Source organism: Buteo buteo, chromosome 2 (assembly GCF_964188355.1).
Source record: "Buteo buteo chromosome 2, bButBut1.hap1.1, whole genome shotgun sequence".
Lineage (NCBI taxonomy): Eukaryota > Metazoa > Chordata > Aves > Accipitriformes > Accipitridae > Buteo > Buteo buteo.
In genome coordinates, this window is record NC_134172.1 from 62,868,085 (window position 1) to 62,888,287 (window position 20,203).

Sequence of the window (20,203 nt, forward strand, 5' to 3'; positions counted from 1 at the left end):
CCTTGTCACACCTCCATCACTGAGCGATGGAGGCAGATGCCTTCTGCCCTCCCTTCTCCTGTCAGCCCAAATTTCTGCCTCTGGCTGAAGGGGCTGCAGAGATCAGGATATGCTCAGACCCTGGGGAAGCTGGTGCAGAGTCCCTGACGGACATTTTTGTTCCCGAGAGTTTCAGACAGAGGTCAAACCTGTCAACTGTAGCCTGGATTGGGCTAATAAGAGACACATAGTGGAGAGGAGGAGGAAGATGGAAGCTATTGATAGTGTAGGCCAGCAGGGCTGCTCGCCTGTGCTGCAGGTTCCTGCTGCACCTGCAGCCCCGCAGGTTCCCGCTGCACCTGCAGCCCCGCAGGACTTCAGGCAGACAGGGCAGCCAGTGCTCCTGGGCAAGGTGGGCATCCCGTGGGCTGCTCCCAGCTACAGCACTCAGGCTTGGGTTTGGCTTGACTGAGTGAAGACTTCGAGCTCTCCCCGACCTTTGCAGGCCGCATCAGCTGTGCTGGCCAGATCCCGACAACCAGAGCCTGTCTGCCATGTCGGCGCCTGCATCCGGAGATCCAGCCCAGCCATCCTAGCGGCATGACCCAGCTGCTGGCCTCCCTCTCCAGCACAGAACAAGCCCCCATAAGCCCACAAAAGGCTCGGACAACCGTGGCTGGAGATACAGGTATCTGAGCGAAGCACCTCACATGCTCGACACCTCCCAGGCGGTCAGCAGCAGTAACCCCTGTCCACGCTGGCCTCATGCCCCTTGCCCTCCGCCTCCCCACCGCACGCCGCTGGCACTCACTGCTGTTGGTTGGCAGGGTCCTGCTGCCGCTGAGGCTGCCTGCCGGCGGGGGGGAGATGGAGCCGATGGAGCCCGTGTCCTCTTCCTGGGAGCAGCCCGCCTGGATGGCTCGGAGGTAGCTGTGGCTCCGGGATCGGAAGTAGCTGGGCAGAGGCAGGTCCAGCACCTCCGCAGCAGCTGACTCAGCCTCGCTGTAGGTAGAGTCGCAGACCACTTCGTACTGCTCCCCCAGCTCCGGCTCTGGTGCCTGCAGGGGAAGAGGGGCAGATCTAGTCACCCTCTGCCTGCAAGCAGCCCTTTCCCTTCCCTCCTGCTCCTCTCCCTGCAGCCACCCTGCTGCCATTCCTGCGTGGTCCTGCTTACGGCAGACGAGACTGGGAGGTGCAGTGGTCAGTGCTGGTGGGGTGCAGGATGCCCGGGCTCTCTGCTGAGAGAGAGGGAAGAGGGGACTCTCCTTGGAGGTGTGAGGGTCCATGCTTGTGGCGTAGGACTTACCACCACCACAGTGCCTGTGAAACACCCTTCAGTCTCTGATGGAGAGGCTGAGAGCACATGAGGCTAAAATCTCTGTCCAGCCTCTGACAGGTCCCTCTGCCCCACCAGCACAGCTGGGAGACCCCAGCCTCAGCCGCAAGACCCTGCCCGGGCAGGCATGCTCCTCAGTGGGGGTAAATGGCCTGGCCTTACAGCGGGGTGCAGCACAGAGAGAGAAGGTGGGGAAGTGTGGGCTATAGAGACAGCCTCCATGCTTGACCAGGGACAGGCTGCCTGGACTGGTTCTAGGTGGCACTATTGGGAATGCATTCTAGCCCCATCCACAGTGGGGGACCAGGAGAGGGCTCGATGGCAGGCTGTGGCAAGGTGTGAGCCGAGCAGGGGCAGCTTTGCTCCCTGCTTCTGCTGCTGCCCCCACCTCCCTCCCACCCGTGCTCCTGGCCCTGCCCTGCTCTCCAGTAGCAGCGGCTGGTCAAACTTGGACTTAAGACAGGCTCACCTGGGTTAAACCAGAGCCAGCCTAAAGCAGAGCATTCTGAAATACAGATGAGAGATGCTGAGATGGCCCTTCCATCTCTCCTGGTCCTTTCTTTGGCCTCAAGCACAGTATTTCTGCCCAGCATTGGCATCTGCACAAGGTTTAGCTCAAAAAGTTCATCTACTTTCCCGCTAAACCTGACGGTCCCTAACCCCCTGCCAGGACCAGGGGAACCAAGCTCTCCAGCTGCCCTGCAGTGCCCAGGCTGGGAGCACTGCCTCATTCTCCTCCTCCTCTTTCTCCTCCTCCTGGCCCTGGGGCGTGGGCTGACCCCACAGCCTGCCTTGCACCCTGTCATGGGTGTCCAGGCTGACCTGAGAAAGCTCCATGAGGAAGGAAGAGGGAAACGCCAGTGGGACGGTACCTGCTCTCCATGGGTAAATATCTGAGGGATAAGTGAGGGGGGTCCAAAGATCTGGAAGAAAGAGTTGGAGAAGGTTAAAGGCCAAGAACAGGGGAGCCCCTCACACAGACAGCCATTGCACAGGGACCGAGGACGAGGGGAGCGGACAGCCTGTCCCCTGGGGCCACTGCTGCTGACACTTCAGTACAAACTTCAGAGCTCATAAGATGCCAAGCAAGATGCCGCACAGGCGCCTCAGACAGCGGCACAAACACGGCATGGCAAAGCTCCACGGGACACCTCCCAGACGGAGAAAAGCTGCTGATGCATTCAGCCTGTTGTATGCACCATATATCAATATATATACACAGGGCACACACATTGCTGGAGCACCCCTTGGCACACTTGGGTTGCCTGTGGCTGCTGGACAAGGGCTGGCGTGGCTCCCAGTTTGCACCTGTGAAGCCTCCAGCATTGGCCAGCACCTTGCAACGTGGCCAGGAGCAGCAATGGGCCTCCACAGCCTGCAGAGCCAGGGTGGATGGGCAGTCTGAGTGCTCCACATCAGGGAAATTGTCCTTCACCCTGATGGGGTTGGGCTGGCCACCTCACTGCTATCTCATCTGTCCCCATGCCAGGAGGAAGCCACACAGAAGCGATACTGCCTTCTCTCCATAGCAAAGCCACGGCACACACTCGGCATAAGGACAGACGCTTTGACAGACACTGCACTGCCTGTGGGGAGGAATGCCTTCTCCTCCTCTCCATCCCTGGTCTGCAGAGCACATCCACCCTATGAGTTCTGCCCTGTGTGAGCTACGAATGATGTCCCATCTTGGGAAGAATCCAGGTTCAAAATATACCCAAGGGAAGAGATTTGGCTCTGGGGCCTGGGTCCAGCCCTTCTACATAGGGCACAGCTCAAAGTGTGGATAAGCAGTGTTGGGGGTCACCAGCTGGCTTTCTCTGGCCACTGGTCCCCTTGGTATGACAGGTAGATGCTGACATGCACACCCAGTGAACGCTGGACTTCCAGAGGTTTGCAAGGTGGAGGTCAGTAGGGACAAAACCAAGCAGAGCGGACTTGTCTTTCAGAGCTGGGGATGCTTCTGTGTGGGAGGACACTAGGGTCTTGCTGGACACACAAGGAAGGTGTTGGAGGTCACAGAAAAGTGAGGGCAGTGGAGGAACTGCCTCTGGCACTGGATGAAAGGGCAGGTGAGACCTGCCAGAGGATCAGACCAGCACACGCTGGTGGCTGTACCAGCTCCATCCTGGATCAACAGATATGCAATTTGTGGGAGGCCTTAAAATCCCAACCCAGTTGCAGCTGAACTCTCTCTGATGTGGAGGAAAGTGGGCAGAGTGCACATGATGATGGCAGCCGCACGCTTGAGCAAGTGCTGTGGCAGTTGGCATGCCCCCAGCATCACAGTGCTACCAGTCTGGGCCTGGGGCATTTGCCTGGACAGCTCCTGGCACATTGTGGGCTGCTCAAACCCTCCAGCTCCAAGAACCTTCTGATGCCTTCATAGGGGTGCTGCACTCAGCTGCTAAATGGCAGCTTTAGACAGGGAGAGAGCACAGACTCAGCCCACCTGTTGTCTTCACACAGAGATCTGGCTTCAGACATGGATTTACATGCAAAGGACAAGAATGTGACGGTCCTGACCCCTTCTCTGTGCAATGAGACACCCAGCACATTGCTGTTGATGTACAAGGAACAAGACTGACCACAAGGAACACGTACACCTGGAAGCAATGCCCCTGTACCTTTCGCCAAAGCTCCCCACCAAGGGCTCCAACTGCTCTGTGACAGCAGGAGAAACCAGCCATGGGGCCGGAGAGGCTGGGCTGGACTGGAGGAGGGCTCAGAGCCCCACAGATGGCACACAGTGCTCACCCTCCTCCATGCTCTGGTTCGCGATGCCCATCCCGCTGCTTAACCCCTGCCTCGCACTGCCGCCCTTGATCATTGTGCACAGACAGAGTGGAGCAGCACAGAAGGGGCATGTGTGTGCAGATATTCCCATGCAGACATGTGTGAACAGAGAGGGGACATGACAGAGGCCCAGGGCGACAGTGAAACAGTTGGGTGAAGCTTGTGGAGCCATTGCTGCCCTGGGGACCTCCACCTCCATACTGAAAGGACGGGCTCCCTGGGGCTGAGATAAGCACACAGGACCTCTGCAAAGGCCTCATCCTGGCATGGGTTATTTCCTGGCCTGTGAGGCAGCTGGCTTATAGCCATCCAAGCCCCGAGGTACTCCAGAGTAATCCCAAGGGGAGGCATAGTGTGGGACTGGGAGTTAACCTCAGTCTGCACCGACTGCATCCCAGAGGCTGGGGTCAGGGCATGAGCCCACCCCATGGCAAGGGGTTTGCCACCCACCATCAGTGCCTCACTGGCATTCTTGGATTTGCCCTTCCCAGGGGAACAGGAATTTTCAAGGGAGACATCCCCACATAGCTGGCAGGACAGTCTCCTGAATTACAGGCACCTTGTTCCTCAGTCCAGTCTGCTGCAGGAGATGAGGTCCTCAGAGCTAAGGAGGGTTACTGTCCCTGGTGACCCACTGCAGGGTCCCAGGCTGGATGCCACCTTTTGCACAGGTGAGGTTGGCCTGAGCTCTGCACCCACCCAGTGGGGCGGGAGGAGCTTGCAGCAGGATGGAGCAGCCTTGCAGGTGGCTTCTGGCTGGTGACATGGTGGGACCTTGCACTCAGAGCAGCCCTGAGCTTCACCCATTGCTGTGAAGCATCGCTCCGGGCTACCATACCTGTCGCCATGACAGAGTGACTTCAGCTGCACCAGCAGTGCTGAGAGGAGGCAAAGCTAGAGGAAGGGGGGGGTCTAATATGAATCAGAATTAAGGAGCTGGCCTTGATACTTTGGTAAAACTGCCAGAGAATAGCATGTGCAATTCCTGGAGCACAGGCAGTGCCTTATTTTGAAGGGGGAAAAAGATGTTTCTCTCTCCCCTCAGCTGGCCTCCTTTCTCACTGGGGTGTGTTGGTTCAGCGGGGCTCAGCGCTCCAGCATCTCACCTGGTTGATGCAACTGGACTCGTTGACGCTGTCGGAGATCTGGTTGTATTCTTCCTCCCAGGTTGGGAACTTCGGAGGTAGGAGGATCTCGACAGAATCCAGGCGGTCCAGGCTCCTGCCAGCAGAGAGAGAGGATGTGAGGGGTGTCCCCACAGCGGGGGCAGCGCTGGTGCTGTTCTGGAGCTGCCGCCCTGCCAGGTGAGCCAGACCACCCCTGCCCACAGCACCCTCTGCCAGGCACAGGCACACGTGGCAGCACAGAGACGATGCTGGGCACCGCATCCACCACTCGGCCCCTGTTGCAGCTCCTGGAGTAGAAGGAAGCACTTCCTCACCTTGCTGGCTCCTGGCTTGAGCTATCGAGTCGGGCACATGGATGAAGGTTTGTGGGGTGCAGGGGAAGGAGAGGGGACAAGACCTTGGGTCCCGCTGCACCCAGGAATGCACTGCCGATGCCAGGTTAGTCCAGCTGAACCCCAGGGAGCACATGGGATCTGTGCCAGCCCCCAGAGTCAGAGCCCTGGTGACACACCAGCTCTCGCACAGGCTGATGCTGGGGGCCAGGGTCAGGGAAGCCAGCTCTTCCCTGCCTGGACTAGTGTGAAGGGGGTGCAAGAGGTGGGGTGAGAAATAACTTTTAAATGGTATTTTGTGGACTTTGCAATTGGAAACATCTGCAGGATTTTTTTTTTTTATTTTTTTTTTTAATTTGTGTAGAGGAACCCAAAAGATTATCTGGAAGAAGTTCAAGGGGAGCCAAGCCTGAATGACAGTGCTGCAGAAGCAGGGGGGTCGGTATTTCCAGAGCAGCTTTTGCTGCAGGCTCTGGGAGAAGCACTGTCTCCATGCCCTGGGTCTCAGCAGCAGCCTCTGCATCAGGAAAAGAGCAGGGCTATCACTGAGCCCCACCCAGCCAAGACCACACTACGGACTCTGCACATGGGGCCGGGAGGGTTGTGGAAGGATGGGAGGGGTGTGGGAGGAAGAGGAGGGAAGTGGGAAGGATGGGACTCTCCCATTCTTCTGTTCCACCATGAAACCTTGCGAGAGGAAGTCCTTGTCACAGATGAGGTGGAACATGGTGGAGGACACAGTAGCCACGCCAGCCTGGGCGAGCTGTGGGGACTCTCCCTCTTGAATTGCCCATGGTCCCTTCAGAGGACCCTTGGGGTGGCACTTCCCCTGCATCTGGCAGGGCTGTGAGTGCAGAGGTCTGTCCTTCACCAGCCTGGGGGACAGCGAAGCTGAGGGCAGAGTGTGTCCCAGCTGGGCAGGAGGCCTGTGCAGTGTGTGGACCTCCAGGAAGGACTGTGGCACCTCCTGAGTCCCCATCCTGGGGTGTGATGAGAGTGGGGAGTAGTCTCTTCTGCCAGGGGTGATGGAGGAGACTCCCAGCCTGCAGCGGACCCACTGCTGAGCGGCCAAGGGCAATGTGGTGCCCCAAACCCTGGACTATCTGTTTATAGCCTTGTTTCCCTCTGCCTGAGAGGGTTTTGTCCATGAGCTCGCCGTTCACCCATGGTGTGAGTCAGTTGCGTCCTGGGGCAGGCAGTGTCCCTGTCAGCCCCCCGTGCCCATCCTGTTGGGCTTCATCCTGACCTACCCTTGCAGCCTGCCTGTGGGGAAACCGAGTCACAAAGCAGGTAACAGACTTTGGAAAGGCAGACACCCTCTCATAGGGACGGATCGGGTCGCACTCCTCTGTGCCAAGTCCTGGCTAAGGCTCCAACCGTCCTCCCTGCAGTCTGTCCCATCCCGAACCACAGGTCCGGTGCCCCTCCGCTGGCGGAGCCCAGAAAGAGCCCCAGCAGCTCTGGCCAAGGAGACCGAGAATCTCGGCCAGGGCCGGCACGGGGCTGTGCCAGGGCACGGTCCCCCGCTGCTGTCCCACGGGTGTGCCAGGGCACGGTGCCACCCAGGGAGGCCCCGCAGCAAGCAAAGCGGCCACAGCATCCGAAAAGCATCCTTGGGGGAGGGGGTTTGGAGAGGCGAGGGGGTGGTCGGCAGATGGCAGCCGTGCTCACGCTCCGGCGCCGGCTTGGCTGACGCTCCGGCCCGTCCTGGGCCCGGCCCAACCCCTGCCCACCCTGGGGCACCGGGGACGGGCGGAGCAGGGTGCCGTGTCCCGCCCAGAGCTGCGGAGCTCCCTCCTTCCCAGGCAGGATACTTCCCTCCAGCAAATCTCCTGCTGGGGACCAAGCACTCGCAGCAATGGCCGCGTCCAGCCCAGCCCTGCCCGGACCCGGCTTCTCCCACGTAGCTGCATCCACTGCTGTGCCAGCTCTGCCCCTCTGGCTCAAACACCCTGCCCTGACTTAGCCCCTTCCTCAAAGCTACCTGTCCGTGGGCTCCGCTGGACCCCAGCAGCCCAGGTGAGGGCATACCCTGATGGACACGGCCTGAATGAAAAATGAGCCCAAGATAGGAAGAACTCCAGTCTCTCAACTTGGGTATTTTGGATCAGAGACCCCTGGCCCCAACTCTGCTCCCCCTGAAGTGGATGTGAAGGCAAGGAACAGGGATGGATTCAGAGCAGGCATTTCCAGGGCTCCTTGCAGTTAATTTTGTCACCATCTCTCAGCAGAAAGCAGCATCTGGTCTGCAATCTGAAGCCACCATGAGGGGTCTCCACACTGCCTGCTGCACCCCCACCTCCTTCTGGCTCGGTCTGCTGAACATCAGCAGTGCATCCACGGTGGCTCCTGCCTCCTCCTGCCCCTCTGTGCTGCTCACAACCTCCTGAGCTGCAGCATCTGAAACACTGACAGCCTGTTAGAGCCCCTGGGTGCCTTGTCCCAGGAAGCAGAGCAGCTGGTGAAGACATGGCACAGCATCACCTCCAGTCAGGTGGTGACACAGACCCCATCCTGCAAGGACCAGCCTCTTGCCCAGTAAGCTTTTGCTGTGTTCCCCTTGCTCTGCTGTCTATCTGGCTCAAGCCACTGCGGGTCTTCCTCAATACCTGGTCCCAGACCTCTTTGCTCATCTCTCCTGGCCTCAGGATATTACCCAGCCTAGTGTGCCAACAGGGCACATTCTGGCTGGTCTCAGAGAGTCACTGGGACACCTGTGGAGCAAAGCAGATGGCACAGTCCCAGCAGCCCGTGGGCTGCGTGCCAAGTGTTCTCAACCATGCTAGCTGAGCATCTTCCATGTCTAAATAGCATCATGGGGTTGGGATCTCTGCACTCCCTTGGAGGAGCAGATGCTTAGAGAGGAAATACAGAGCTCCATCAAAGGAGTGCCCTGCCCATCACTGGGGGAACAGGGACCTGGAGCAGGGTCCTACCACCAGGGCTATTTGGAGTCACCAGGATAGGAAGCTCTCTCCATTCCTCTGCCACATGTCCTGTCCTGCTTGTCTCCTCATCTGCCTGCCCTGTGGGCAATCTGAGCTGGTGTGCAGGAGCCCTGCTGGGCTCTGATCCCCACATGGGGTCTCCATGTGGGTGCTGCTGGCTAGACCCCAAGGACTGCTTCTGGGATGGCCCCTGGGGACCTGCGCAGAGCTTGTGGAGGAGCTCCAGCGTTACCTTTGTGTGGTGCTCTGCTCACTCAGGGACTGTTGGGTGGCCTTGAGGTAACTCTGCCTCCGAGCTGCAGTTTTCGGGGATGGTTTGGGGCTGGTTTCTGAGTCTTCACTATCATCATCCCCCATGGCTTTGATGTAACTCCCGCTCCGCATGCGCCGGCACGGGATCTCGCTGTCTTTGTCCCGAGACAGCGTGTTGTTCCACTCCCCCTGAGGCACCTGCAAAAGTAAGGGGAGCATGAGCAGCTGTGAGGGATGGCAGCTCTGGGCCCAGAGGGATCATGGGGACTTGGAGGGATTGGTGGCAAGGACAACCATTGGACCCTCAGCTGGAGTGTAGTGGGAACGGGCAACGCAATTCCTTTCCGACCCTCCCTTACTAGTTCATGCCAGGCAGCCCTACATTTGATTGCCTCTGTTTTAGCACATCTACCCAGAGCCATTCACCCCCCCACCACTGCAGACCACCTTCACACTGGACCATGCTTACACAGTTGATAAAAGCTGCACAGTGCCAGACATAATGGGGAGGGAAGAGTCTCACGAGATTTGCGCTGGGCATTGGGACAGGAGTGGCACACAGTTGTTCAACACAAAGACCAAGCTCATTTAGCGTAAAGTGCACATACTGTTCAGGCCAAGGCAATCAAGAGCTATTGTAGACAGGGACCTGTGGATCAGAGCCCAGACCTTCACTAGGTCCAACACCCTTTAAGGTTTCTGAGTTGAATGTGACTCTTAGTGGCTGAAATTAATTTCTGAAGCCAGGCCAGGCCCTCACAAGTCCCTCTAGAACTGCTCGGGCACACTGACTTTGTGCTGGCCTTTCTGCACAGAGATGAGTAGTACCTTGTGCAAGAAAAGCACTTCTAAATTCACTGAGATGACAACTCTGCAACTAATTTAAGGCAGACATAGTCTCTTGGTCCTTCATTAGAGATGGGTAAGCTGATGTTTCTACTAGAGGCCTGAAGCACTGAGCAACTGAAGTAATCAACACCACTGCCTGCCTGTCCTGTGAAAGGTTTGTATAGGTGATTGGAGGTGCTCGGCCGGCAGCAGAGCCAGATGTCAGCCCTGGACTGATCAGGACAAGAGACATACGTAGTGTGGGACAGGCCAGGAGAAAGATGGGGCAACCTGAGTTGCCAAGAGCAAGCCTTGGTTTCCTGGCTAACTTGGTTTGTAGCTGGCCTTTGACCTGCCCTTGAGCTGAGGAGACGTGGTCAAGGAGAAGCAAGGGAAGATGTGAGGAATGCAGCAATGTGCAAACCACGCAGACACCAGGACAGCCTGAGGCCCCCCAGTCTGCTGTGGGAAGCAGGCTGGTTGGGGAACACCATGGGGGGCAGTAAAGGGTCTTGTGCTGTGCGCAGCTCATGCTGCTGAGGACATCGATGTTGGCTCTGCTGGATGGATCTGTTGGATTTGCCCAGCTCCCCAGGGGGCTGTGGGATTAATCAGCCAGTGTTTATATAGTGCTTTGGGGATGCACAGAGCTGTGTTGCAGCTAACTGTGATGAGCCAGAGCTGTTAAGCGCTGCGTGGTTCCTGTTCCCTTCCTTGTTCAAAGCAGGCATGCTCCGTGGGAGCCATAGCTGGCTTGAGGGTGCCGTCTGCTGCTGCTGGGTTGCAACATCTTCAGATGAGCTTCAGATCTGCAGGTAGTGGCTTCTCATTCTCCTGAGAGCGCCTGGGATGTGCCAGATACAGGCTCAATCCACACGCAATAGCTTAGCTCACTCCAAGGGCTTTCTTCTGCCCAAAGGAACCAGGGGTTCAGCCCATGTCCTGCCAGCCCGCTGCTTGCTGTGTGTGTTTGGGAGAAGGCAAGGGGTGATCCCAGCGCTATGTGGAGCAGAACCCAAACAGCCTGTGGGACTGCTTTGGTGATAGGGCTCCCACCATGATGTGTGCCCGTGAGCCAGGACCCATATTACTGGGGGACATGGAACAGAGAGCCAGGGGCATCACGTTGTCTGTATGCAAGATCCAAGTGGGGACTGACGTGAAGCGAGTCTCACAGGTGAGACACAAACTTGGCCAGGCCTCCCTGGCCCTGCTCACTGCTGCTGCAGGTTTTCCCAGCTCTTACCACTCTGCCTCCTGCAAGCTTCGTGCTTGGCAATGGCTTCTAGGCTGGCTGCTTACAAGACTGCCCAGCTCAGGATCTACTGGGTGTTACCCTGCAGGTTCCTACAAAAGTAAGAGCAGAGAGCCCTTTCTTTCCTGGGTGGGAGCACTCCCTCTGCCCCAGCTCAGCTGCCTGCACTGCGTGGCCCTGAGGCCAGTTAGGAGGGACCCTGTTGGCTCCAGCTGAGTCCTGCCATGGGAGAGATTCCACAGGTCACTGGGGTGGCTGGCTCTGACCTTTCCTAAAGGAGACAGGGCCCCTGAGAAGCACTTTTATACCCATTGCTTTGGCGTCAGGTCTGACTTGAGACTGCATTTTGCTGCCTGCCTTCTTCTCAGGATGAATCACAGCCTCCTGCCTGCAAGGGTCTTGGGCCAGCGAGGTGGCAGAGAGGGCTGGAGTCTGCAGCCCCTGACTAAGGAGGTGAGAGCTTGCCAGCAGCCAGGCATGCCAAGCAGGGGCCAGGGGACTACACAGCCATCACCTATGCAGAGGTAAATGCTGTATTTTGTGGGGCAGTGAGAGGTGCTGGGCTCAGCCCAGTGAGCCCAAGGACAGAGGAAGCATTAATCATAGAATCATAGAATGGTTTGGGTTGGAAGGGACCTTAAAGAACACCTAGTTCCAACCCCACTGCCATGGGCAGGGACACCTTCCACTAGACCAGGTTGCTCAGTTAAGACCCCAGGCTCTTGCAGCCGCTCTGCTGCTGCTGCTGCTTGAGGGCAGGGTCTGGGACTTGCTCAGCTCTGCCTGGGCTTGTGCATCTGCCTCCTAGCCTTGGGCACTCTCGGCTCTAGGCAAAGCAACACAAAGACAGTTTTCAGTATGTCTCTGCTGGTGCAGCTTGTCTACAGCAGAGTGAGCCAAGCATCCCCAGCACTGCCTGCCTCATATGGACCCTGCCCCTCTCCTAGGCACAGCCTCCACCAGCTTCCCTGTCGGATTGCGACAGCCTTGCGTGTCCTAACTGAGCTGCCTTAGTTCTCCTTTCCCATGCTTCTCCTCTACTTTGCATCTTGGCAAGGCTGCGATAAACAAAGCTGTTCTCAAGGTGCTCCACATTCCAGTTTAGCAGCATCAAGGGGAAGGAAGATGCCTAGCAGGACACCCTTTGAATCTGGTGCCCCAGTTTGGAGCGTGTCCTGCCTCTGTCGGCACAGAGTCCACAGGGACTCCCACAGCTCTTGCTCCCATGGGACAGAGCGCAGGGCAAGTGTTTCAAAAGTGCCACACCTGAAAAGACAAGTAGGTGCTCTTGGGGATCTTCAAAAGCAGTGCAGGTACTTGAGGTGCAGTTCTGGATCCTCCAGAGTGCTTCTGTGCACCTTCAGGCACCTGAGGATGTGAGGAGCCTGTCCCACAGTCTCTGAAACTCTGCGATAGGGCTGAAGAACTCAAAGCACCTCCTGTCGTCAATGGTGGCCAGTGCAGCACCTCAATGGCAGCAACTTTCCTGGCAGCTGAGACCCTGGGCTCTGATCACAACATGTGTATTACAGAAAGTGGAAATGAGGGCTGCCTTGTATTGCACCTAGGCCTGGCACAGAGAAGCTCAGGAGGCTCCTCACAGGCTGTGGGAGCCCCGCTGCTCTTCATGCTGCTCTCCCAGATGTAGGCTTGGCTCTGCCCATGGTGGTTTGGTTGGTGTGAAAGGGGCAGGAGCAAGAGGACACCGAGGTTGAGAGCCTTTATCGGTGGCTGCTGGCACAGAAGGCCTGGGGATCCACCCTGCCCAGTGGCTGCCCAGGTGGGGAGGAGTGGACGGCAGAGATGCTCTGCCAGGCTTCAGGATGCGGATCCTCCTTTCTGCCCGGGCTTGGTCCATACAGTGCCCTGTGGGGCAGGCATGTGGGATCCAGGCATATGTCTGTCCCTGGGGAACTGGGCTCCACTGGCACCATCCTGCCACAATACTGCATGTTGCAAGGCAGCAGTGCCTTCTGGCTCTTCTGCTCTCCATGTCACGAGCTGAGCATGGAGGAAAAAGGAAAGAAGGGGCTACACAGAGTTTTCCCCCTACCTTAATTCTGCCTGGGGCATTCCTCAGTTACCTGGAGCATTAACAGAGGGGAGAGAGGAGGGAAGGGGAAAACTCCAGTCCTGGGTGCTGGGCAGGGGCAAAAGAGCTGCACTGCTCCCATCGCTTTGGTGAGGTCTGGGAAAGAAAGACTTGCAGAGCAAACAGCAAACAGGGTTTCCATTTGCACATGTGCCAGCTCTGACATGCAACCCAGTCCCGTCACACACAGACATGCACCACACATGAATGCACCCGCTGAGGCACCCACAGGGCTGGACGCAGCGTGCAGGGATGCACGTGCCATGCAGCCAGGCTCCAATGCAGAGACTGAGCCCGATGTAGGTACACTGCTGCTCCCTCCAGGGCCAGATCCCTTGTGGTGTCCCGAGGGCTATGTGTGGTCTCAGGCATGTCCTCAAGAAAGAAAGCTGGAGCCCAGGCTGCCGATGGACCCCATTTGTCCTTTTGGCAGGGCACCCTCTGGGAAGGACCTGGGCCAGGTTTCCTGCCCCATGGGAGCTCTTGTGGGGCTGGCATGAGGGCAGCCAGCATCTGCAGAGTGGCTGGCACTGAACAGGCCACCCACCCTGGATTACGAATTTATTTTGGGGGCTGCTGGGGTTAAGAAAGCTTCGGTGTGGTCTCACTATAAGTGGGGTTGGGGAGGCTAATCTGGATCATGCATCAGGCTAATGGTGCCTGTGGTATGATTCTGTCCCCTGGGAGCCCCGCCACTGCCCGTCCCTTTGATGTGGTCTTGATATCCATGGATATGGGGCTGACTCTGTGTCTGGGGCAGAAATGCTGCTCAGCCCTCCCTGCTCCTGTTCACCCCTGGCCTGTGGTATCTCTTACTCCAAGGAGCTCCTCGGCCATTGGCATCCTGACACCTCAGCCTCCTCCCCTGCGCTGCCAGCCGCATGGGGGGCCCATGGGGAGAGGAAAAGAGAGGACAGGGAGCACAGCCTTCCTCCCTGGGCACTGTGCTCTAAGGACAGTGCTGTGTTGCCTTGAGGACTGCTCCTGAGAAACCCCCGCCCCGATGGGACAGGGCTGGACGTGTGGCTGGGTGATCACCCACTCTCAGCTCCAATGTCTGAGTCTGGGGATGGGTCTGGAAACATGACATGGATCTCCAGTAGTCCCTGATGAGCCCCAAGACTACCCGGAGCCTGCAAATGGGGCAGGGGAGGTGAATAGCCTTGGGAGCTTATCCCAGCCCAGAGGCTGGGCGGTCCTGTTTGTCCCCATCCCACTCCTCCTGTCCTCCCTCATGTCAGAGAGGCACTTCTCCACCTCTGGGACCCACCAGGCATTTCTGCCTTGCAGGAGCCCTGTCCACAGCAGGGCAGGGCCTCCATGCTCCCCAAGCACCGGGCTCTGTGGGCAGGCAGATGCACGCCGTCCCTCACCATGGCACAAGCAGGGAGTGGGCTCATCCTGCTCCAGGGAGGAGCACATGGCAGGGGAACATGTGACCTTGCAAAAGGATGTTTTCCACACTCCAGGCTCCAGAGGTGACTTCTCCATCGCCAGCATAGTCCCCTTCCCATGCTGAGGAGGGGTCTGGATACAATCACCCCATCTTACCCCAAGGGCCCCAAGCCCTGTGCCCTGCCCTCCAGGGCTCACACCGGGCATCTGAGGGCAAGGTCAGCCCGAGCATCTGTGACCTGTCAGCTTGCATGGGCACCGAACATCATGTCTTCTGGACTGGGTGCCCAGGGTCTTGGCTTTGCTGGTGAGATGCTGCCGCCGGCTGTGGGGGCTGCCCCAGGTGCTTGGGATGCCGGTCACACCCCAGCATCCCCCAGTGCCCCTCCAGCCATGCTGACGGTGGCTGCTGGCTGCTCCCTACCCAGGCTGCTCCCGCTCCGAGTGGTGGCACAGGCTGCCGACCCCATCCGATGGTCCCAGGAGGGTCAGGGCAGGGAGGGAGCTGGGCAAAAGCTTCCCCTCAAAACAAGATCCCTACCTGGCCGCTGCCTGCGTCGGTCGGCCCGGGGCTGAGGGGCTGGTCCCACCTTCGCGGGGGCTCGCTCGGCTGCAGCGGGGCGGCACCCGTGTCCTCCCAGCCAAGCGGTGGGGCTGCCCAGCTGCTGGCTGGGCTCACGCCACCCAGCTGTGCCCACAGCCCTCCGTCAGGCTGTCGAGAAACGGAGGCTCATTACATGGGTGGGGAATAACGAGCAGGGCAGTCTCGTACCCCTGGCCGTGGCCAAACCCCAGGAGGTGAGGGGCTGTTGGGGTTGCGTTCGGCACCCAAGGCTGCCTGAGCTGGGCTCTGCTGCCACACCCGGAGAGGGAACAGTGCCAGTGGATATTTTGCCTGCAGCTCTTTAACCTCCTAACACTTAACTGAAAGGAGGGCGGCAAAGAAAAAGAAACCAGGCCGAGAACATTTTTTCTGATGACATTCCTGATGCAATAAATCCCTCTGAAATTTGATTTGCAGCTGTGGCAAGCAAGGTATTGGAAGTGAAGTGTGCTTCAATAATTCATTGCTCTTTAAAGCTTCTAAGCCCACTGGCCACAGCCAGGGGAGCCCATGACACCTTTGCATTAAAAAGGATGCTGGAGATTTACATACATAGACTGGTCCCCTCCTCCCCCCATCTAGGCCTGGCTTATTTATCTTCATTCCTCTGTCTAGGGCACAACCAGTTTTATGTTCTTCAGGCGCCACTTTTCGAAACTGCCACAGTGACCTGGCGCTTTTGGTGATGGGGGGAGTTCAAACCAGCATTAGCCATGCAGGCTTCTGCCATGCAAGCGGGGCGGCTGGCACTGCCCTCCTGGTCCCACAGCCCTGCCCCGCAGGTGGGTGAGCAGCTAAGGCAGCCATGCCCCATGGAGCTGCAGGTCCTACCAGTGCTCCGGGGAAGCTCTGTAGAGCGGGGCTTACTGGGCACGCCGGCACATCCTTGCGATGCGTGGATATAAAGGGTTAAGCATTAGTTATCACTGGTGACCTTTAGACTGTGGGGTGGTGGCAGTGCTTGGCCAGAGGCAGGGGAGCTGTGTCCGGGTGGGATATGAGCCGCAGCCCATCGGCATGCCGGCTGCCTGGGCGCCGAGCGGAAACAGCTACGTGTGGGCAGCTATGTGCCCGGCTGCCCAAGAGTCCACCCCAGCACAGCATCTGCGGGGGCTGGGATGGCAGCGGGGGCATGCTGGGGTCCCGCAGAAAATGGGGATCACAGCAGAGGCTGCTGAGGCTGTGGCATGGGCACATCACCTCCTCCTCATGCTGCCATGGTCCAGCACAGGGGCTGGGGGTCCTGGGGCAGTGCTGCAGCTGGGGGATCTGTACCAGTGTCCCTGTGGGAAGTGTGGTGGTCTGTCCCTGGGGCCTTGGTGAATTTACCCTCCCCAGCCCTCTCCTGGCAACGTGACTTGAGGTAGCAGCTGAACCATCTGGAGCTGTTTGATAAGATCTACCGCGCAATAGGGTGTCTACTGGGAGGGCGTCCCCTGTCTTCCTGCGCTCTCCCTGCATGGAGCCATAACCCACCGCTGCACCCACCTGCAGGTAGTGGTAGGCCAAGTCTTGGTGGCAGGACTTGGATTTCAGCAATGCTTTGTCGATCGTGGCGGAGGCCTTCTGGCACACTTCCCGGGCATGGCTGAGTGTCAGCGTGGACCAGGAGCCTCTCTTAATGTAGTTGGAGTCATTGTTGATGGGGATATTGGTGCAAGGGGTGACCTTGAGGTCATTATTGCTCTTGGAGGATTTCAGCATGTGCTCGCTGATGGTATTGTAAGCGTGCATGAAATACTTCGGCTGGCTGTGGTCGGGCTGCCGGCCCAGTGTCATGAGGCCCATTGGGTTGCGGTAGCTGCAGGTATCGCTGTCTAAGTTGTCATCTGAGCTCCACCAGCCTGATATGTTGGATCTGGTCCTGCGCTTGGGCTCGGAGGTCTTCGCTCGGTCTTTGCTCTTGCTCCTCCGGTTTTGCTTGGGGTCATCTGCCCCCTTCTTGCCATTCACGTTGCCTTTGGTGGGGCCCTCCAGAGACTGGGACTTGGCAAATAGCTTCTGGACAGAGTGGACAAGGTGCCGGATGCGCCCAGGGCTCTCACTCCGGTGCTTTGCATCGCTCCTCTGAAACTGGAGGGTGCTGAAGCCGTCTCTGTGGATGGGCAGCTGCTTCTCAAACTGGTCAAGGAGGTTTGCAGGCAGGCGGTTGATTTTAGTGGCTTGGGCATGGCTTGGAAAAGGGTTGTCATCTGGGACCTCAAAGTGGGAGTTGTAATGGATGCGGGGGAAAGTGCTGCTGTTGGAGATCTGGTTGTTGAGTGGAAGGAGACAGTCGCCATGGAGGGTATTCTGGGCTGGGAATCGGGGGTCCATGGTAAAGGAGTCAGTGGGGCTGAGGAGATAAGGGTTCCTGTCCTGGGGGGCATAAAGAGAGTCTTGAGGGGAGTCCAGGTTATCGGAGAGGTGTCGGCTTCTGTTATCTCCTAAGCCCTTCATGGTCCCAGTGTTTCCTAGACCATCGCTCAGGGGTGGTGCGGCAAAGCCCTTGCAGGAGCGCCGATCCTGCTCCCCCGCAGACTTCCCTACACCTGGAGGAAGAGGACAGATGCTCAGAGCCTGCCGAGTACCTCTTTGGCAGCCCACTCCTCACTGGGGTGTCCTTGCGAGGGCTGTCCCAGCTCTAAAAGCAAATGCCACCAAGGTTAAGGGATGAAGGAGAGAAGCAGGATGGGAGAGAGATGACATGGCAGGAGGGAGGAGAAGGGGCAGGAGACCAGGGGCTGGAGAGAACAGTGTACAGGAGAGGAGGAGGGGAAGAATTCATTCTTTCGAGCTGCAGTTTAAGTGCTTGTGTGTCTCTGTACTCAACCACAGGCTGCTCTAATAATGCTGCTGCTATTTTTCTGGTCTCTGCACATGTTTATTTAATAGAGTCCCTTCCCCAGCCAGCATAACAAAGGCTAGCAGGGGCACTGCCAGCAAATCACTGCTCCTGTCCCATTTGTTCAGGGGACTGGAGAAAAACCTGCTGCCAAACACTGCACACGGGCCTTGCCTGAGCCAAGGGAAGTCTGGAGCTGAGCATCCCATCTTCTGCATTATGCTTTGTGTTTCTGTGGTTACTGGATCTTGCAAGGGGACTGGCAGCCCTGGTCTGTGTGTTGAGTACAGCTGCGCTAATGTGATATGATGTCAAACGTCTCCTCTTCAACAAGTGCCCTGGTTTATGGCATGTTTTACCCTGGAGGAAATTGTTTCAGTAGCTACGATGAGAGCAGAGGTGTTTCTGAACACTCAGAGCCTGACCTGAGAAGCTGGTTGCTGCCCAGTTGATCTTTCCTGCCTTGCTGCATCGCTCCTGGGGGAGCTGTGTCACCCTCTGAGCCTGGCTGGCTGTCCCTTGCTACAGTCCTCCTCTGCCACAGCAAGCTGGCTGTGAGGCTGAGGTTGGACATCTGTGGCCCATTCAGCAGGTACAGGCATCCCTGCGGGATCGTGGAGGGGGCACCTGGACACAGACGGTCCCCTTAGGGCAGGGTAGCGTCTCGCTGAAGACTTCTCTGGTGCACTTACCCCATCCTGCTTGGCTCGGAGGGATCCTCATCTGCACTGGGTTATACAGGGAAAAAAGACAAACTTTTTGAGGCTGCTTAAAAAAAATCAATGAACATATAGATGAGTTGTCAATCAATGAGTTGATTTTCCATACTTAAAACCTCTTTGAAATCATGTAGTGTATAAACTAATTCTCATTTCCTTTTACCTTTTAGTTTAGTTTCTTATTTCCTTTTTGCTTTAGTTTGAGTGTCACTTAAAGGCAACTAGCAAACAGTGAAGCATCCTATGGGTGCAAAAATCTGGAAAATGAGATCCTAGACTACTTTTTCAAAATCCAGGGCCCCAAAACATGTACAAGTAGCTGAACAGCTGCTCCTTGGTAAGATGAAGGAGCTGCTCTGGGAGCTGGGACAACAGGGGTCTGTGCAGAAGAGCCATTTTCCAACACTAGGATGATCCAATGTTCCCCAACATGCACCTGGAAGGGGAAATAGTGCCTGGTCCCTCAGAGCCTTCAGTGAGTTTGTGAGAAAGAAAACTATCATTTGCTTATTCCTAGAGGTAGTAGGATAATGGTGTGACCTTGCGAGAAGCAGAGCTGGTAGTCTGGGCTCCTGGGTTCTCCCCGTTCAGCCACAAATTTGACTCTAGTGTCTCCAGGAAGCTTGTCCTGCACGGAGTCTGGTCAGCAAAAGCAGCTAGGACTGAACTGGTGTGGGGAGCGGAGTCAGTAGTCACTGGAGGATGATAGGAATTGACAGGCTTGTTTTCCCTCCTCACACAGGGAAAAATGTGTTAATAATGCAAAGCAGCTGGGGCTTGAAATAGTTGTTTGGAAGCACAAAAAGAAGGAGAAGTGCAATGTATTCCATGGCTTGATGGTTCTTAAAAATTCTCCATCTAACTCTCTTGTTCCCAGCGGGTTGGCAAAGCAAAGCTGGTCTTTCTAAAGCAGTGGTATGCAAACAGCCGGCGAGTGCCGCCTGGGCTCCCTGCCCCGCTCTGACAGAGACTCCCGCTCCCCCTCTGGCAAATCCCACTCTCGGGGTCCTGCCAGCTGTCCAGTGGTGAACTCAGCTGAGCGCACTTCTAGGCATTGCCAGCTGCCTGCCAGCACTCACGTGAACCCGCATGGCTCTTCTCCCCAGGGGATCCTGTGGCTGCACACAAGGCTTGCTCAGTCCTGTCCCACCTCGCCTGAAACCCACCTGGAGAAGCTGTACGGCCCCATGGGGTGGGTCTTCTAGACCTGCTGCTGACCTGGGCCCTGCAGCTGGTCCAGCTGCCTTCACCTGCAACCTGGTGCCCTGCCACATGGCCTGGGCTTCGGTGGTGTGGGAGAGACGATGTGATCCTCAGGCCTGTCCACCACATGGATAGTGCCCATGCGTTTTGAGTATGAGGACATGGTTGTCATCCTGGCCTGAGCTGGGGGAACTTTGATACCAAACCTGCCCTTCTTGCCAAAACACCCAATGCAACATTAGCCTTGACTGGTGACCAGCTGCTCATGGTCCCTGTGGGTGCCATCCTTTTCCTGTTGTGCTCTTCAGCAGCTAGGTGCATCAGCCTCTCTGGAGTCCCTTGCCCATGGGACAGCACCCATGTGAGCTGGTGGAGCAGCAGTGGGTGCTGACTGGAGAAGTGCCACAGAAGAAAGACTCATGGATGTGCCAGGCAGCCTTGCTCCTGCTTTGTGCAAGCTGGTATCAGCACAGTAGTTGAAGACTGGTGACAAAAAGCCCCAGGAGATGTTCTCAA

At 57.3% G+C, this 20,203-nt stretch overlaps 1 protein-coding gene across 2 annotated transcripts in view; it reads right to left on the reverse strand.

The window, feature by feature from the left end:
• Nucleotides 1–18,490, reverse strand: part of DLGAP4 (DLG associated protein 4) — a 73,727-nt gene extending 55,237 nt beyond the window's left edge. Inside the window, exons 1-5 of one of the 2 annotated variants that reach the window (XM_075058214.1) lie at nt 18,458–18,490; nt 16,430–17,472; nt 8,748–8,965; nt 5,215–5,329; nt 791–1,037 (exon numbers count right to left, since the gene is read on the reverse strand). In XM_075058214.1, the coding sequence (XP_074914315.1) occupies nt 791–1,037; nt 5,215–5,329; nt 8,748–8,965; nt 16,430–17,472; nt 18,458–18,488 (1,654 nt within the window). In that variant the 5' untranslated portion in view covers nt 18,489–18,490. Of the gene's footprint in view, nt 1–790; nt 1,038–5,214; nt 5,330–8,747; nt 8,966–16,429; nt 17,473–18,457 lie in introns of those variants that run through there. The other variant, XM_075058247.1, reaches the window with a different exon arrangement.
• Between the last annotated feature and the right edge of the window lie 1,713 nt (nt 18,491–20,203).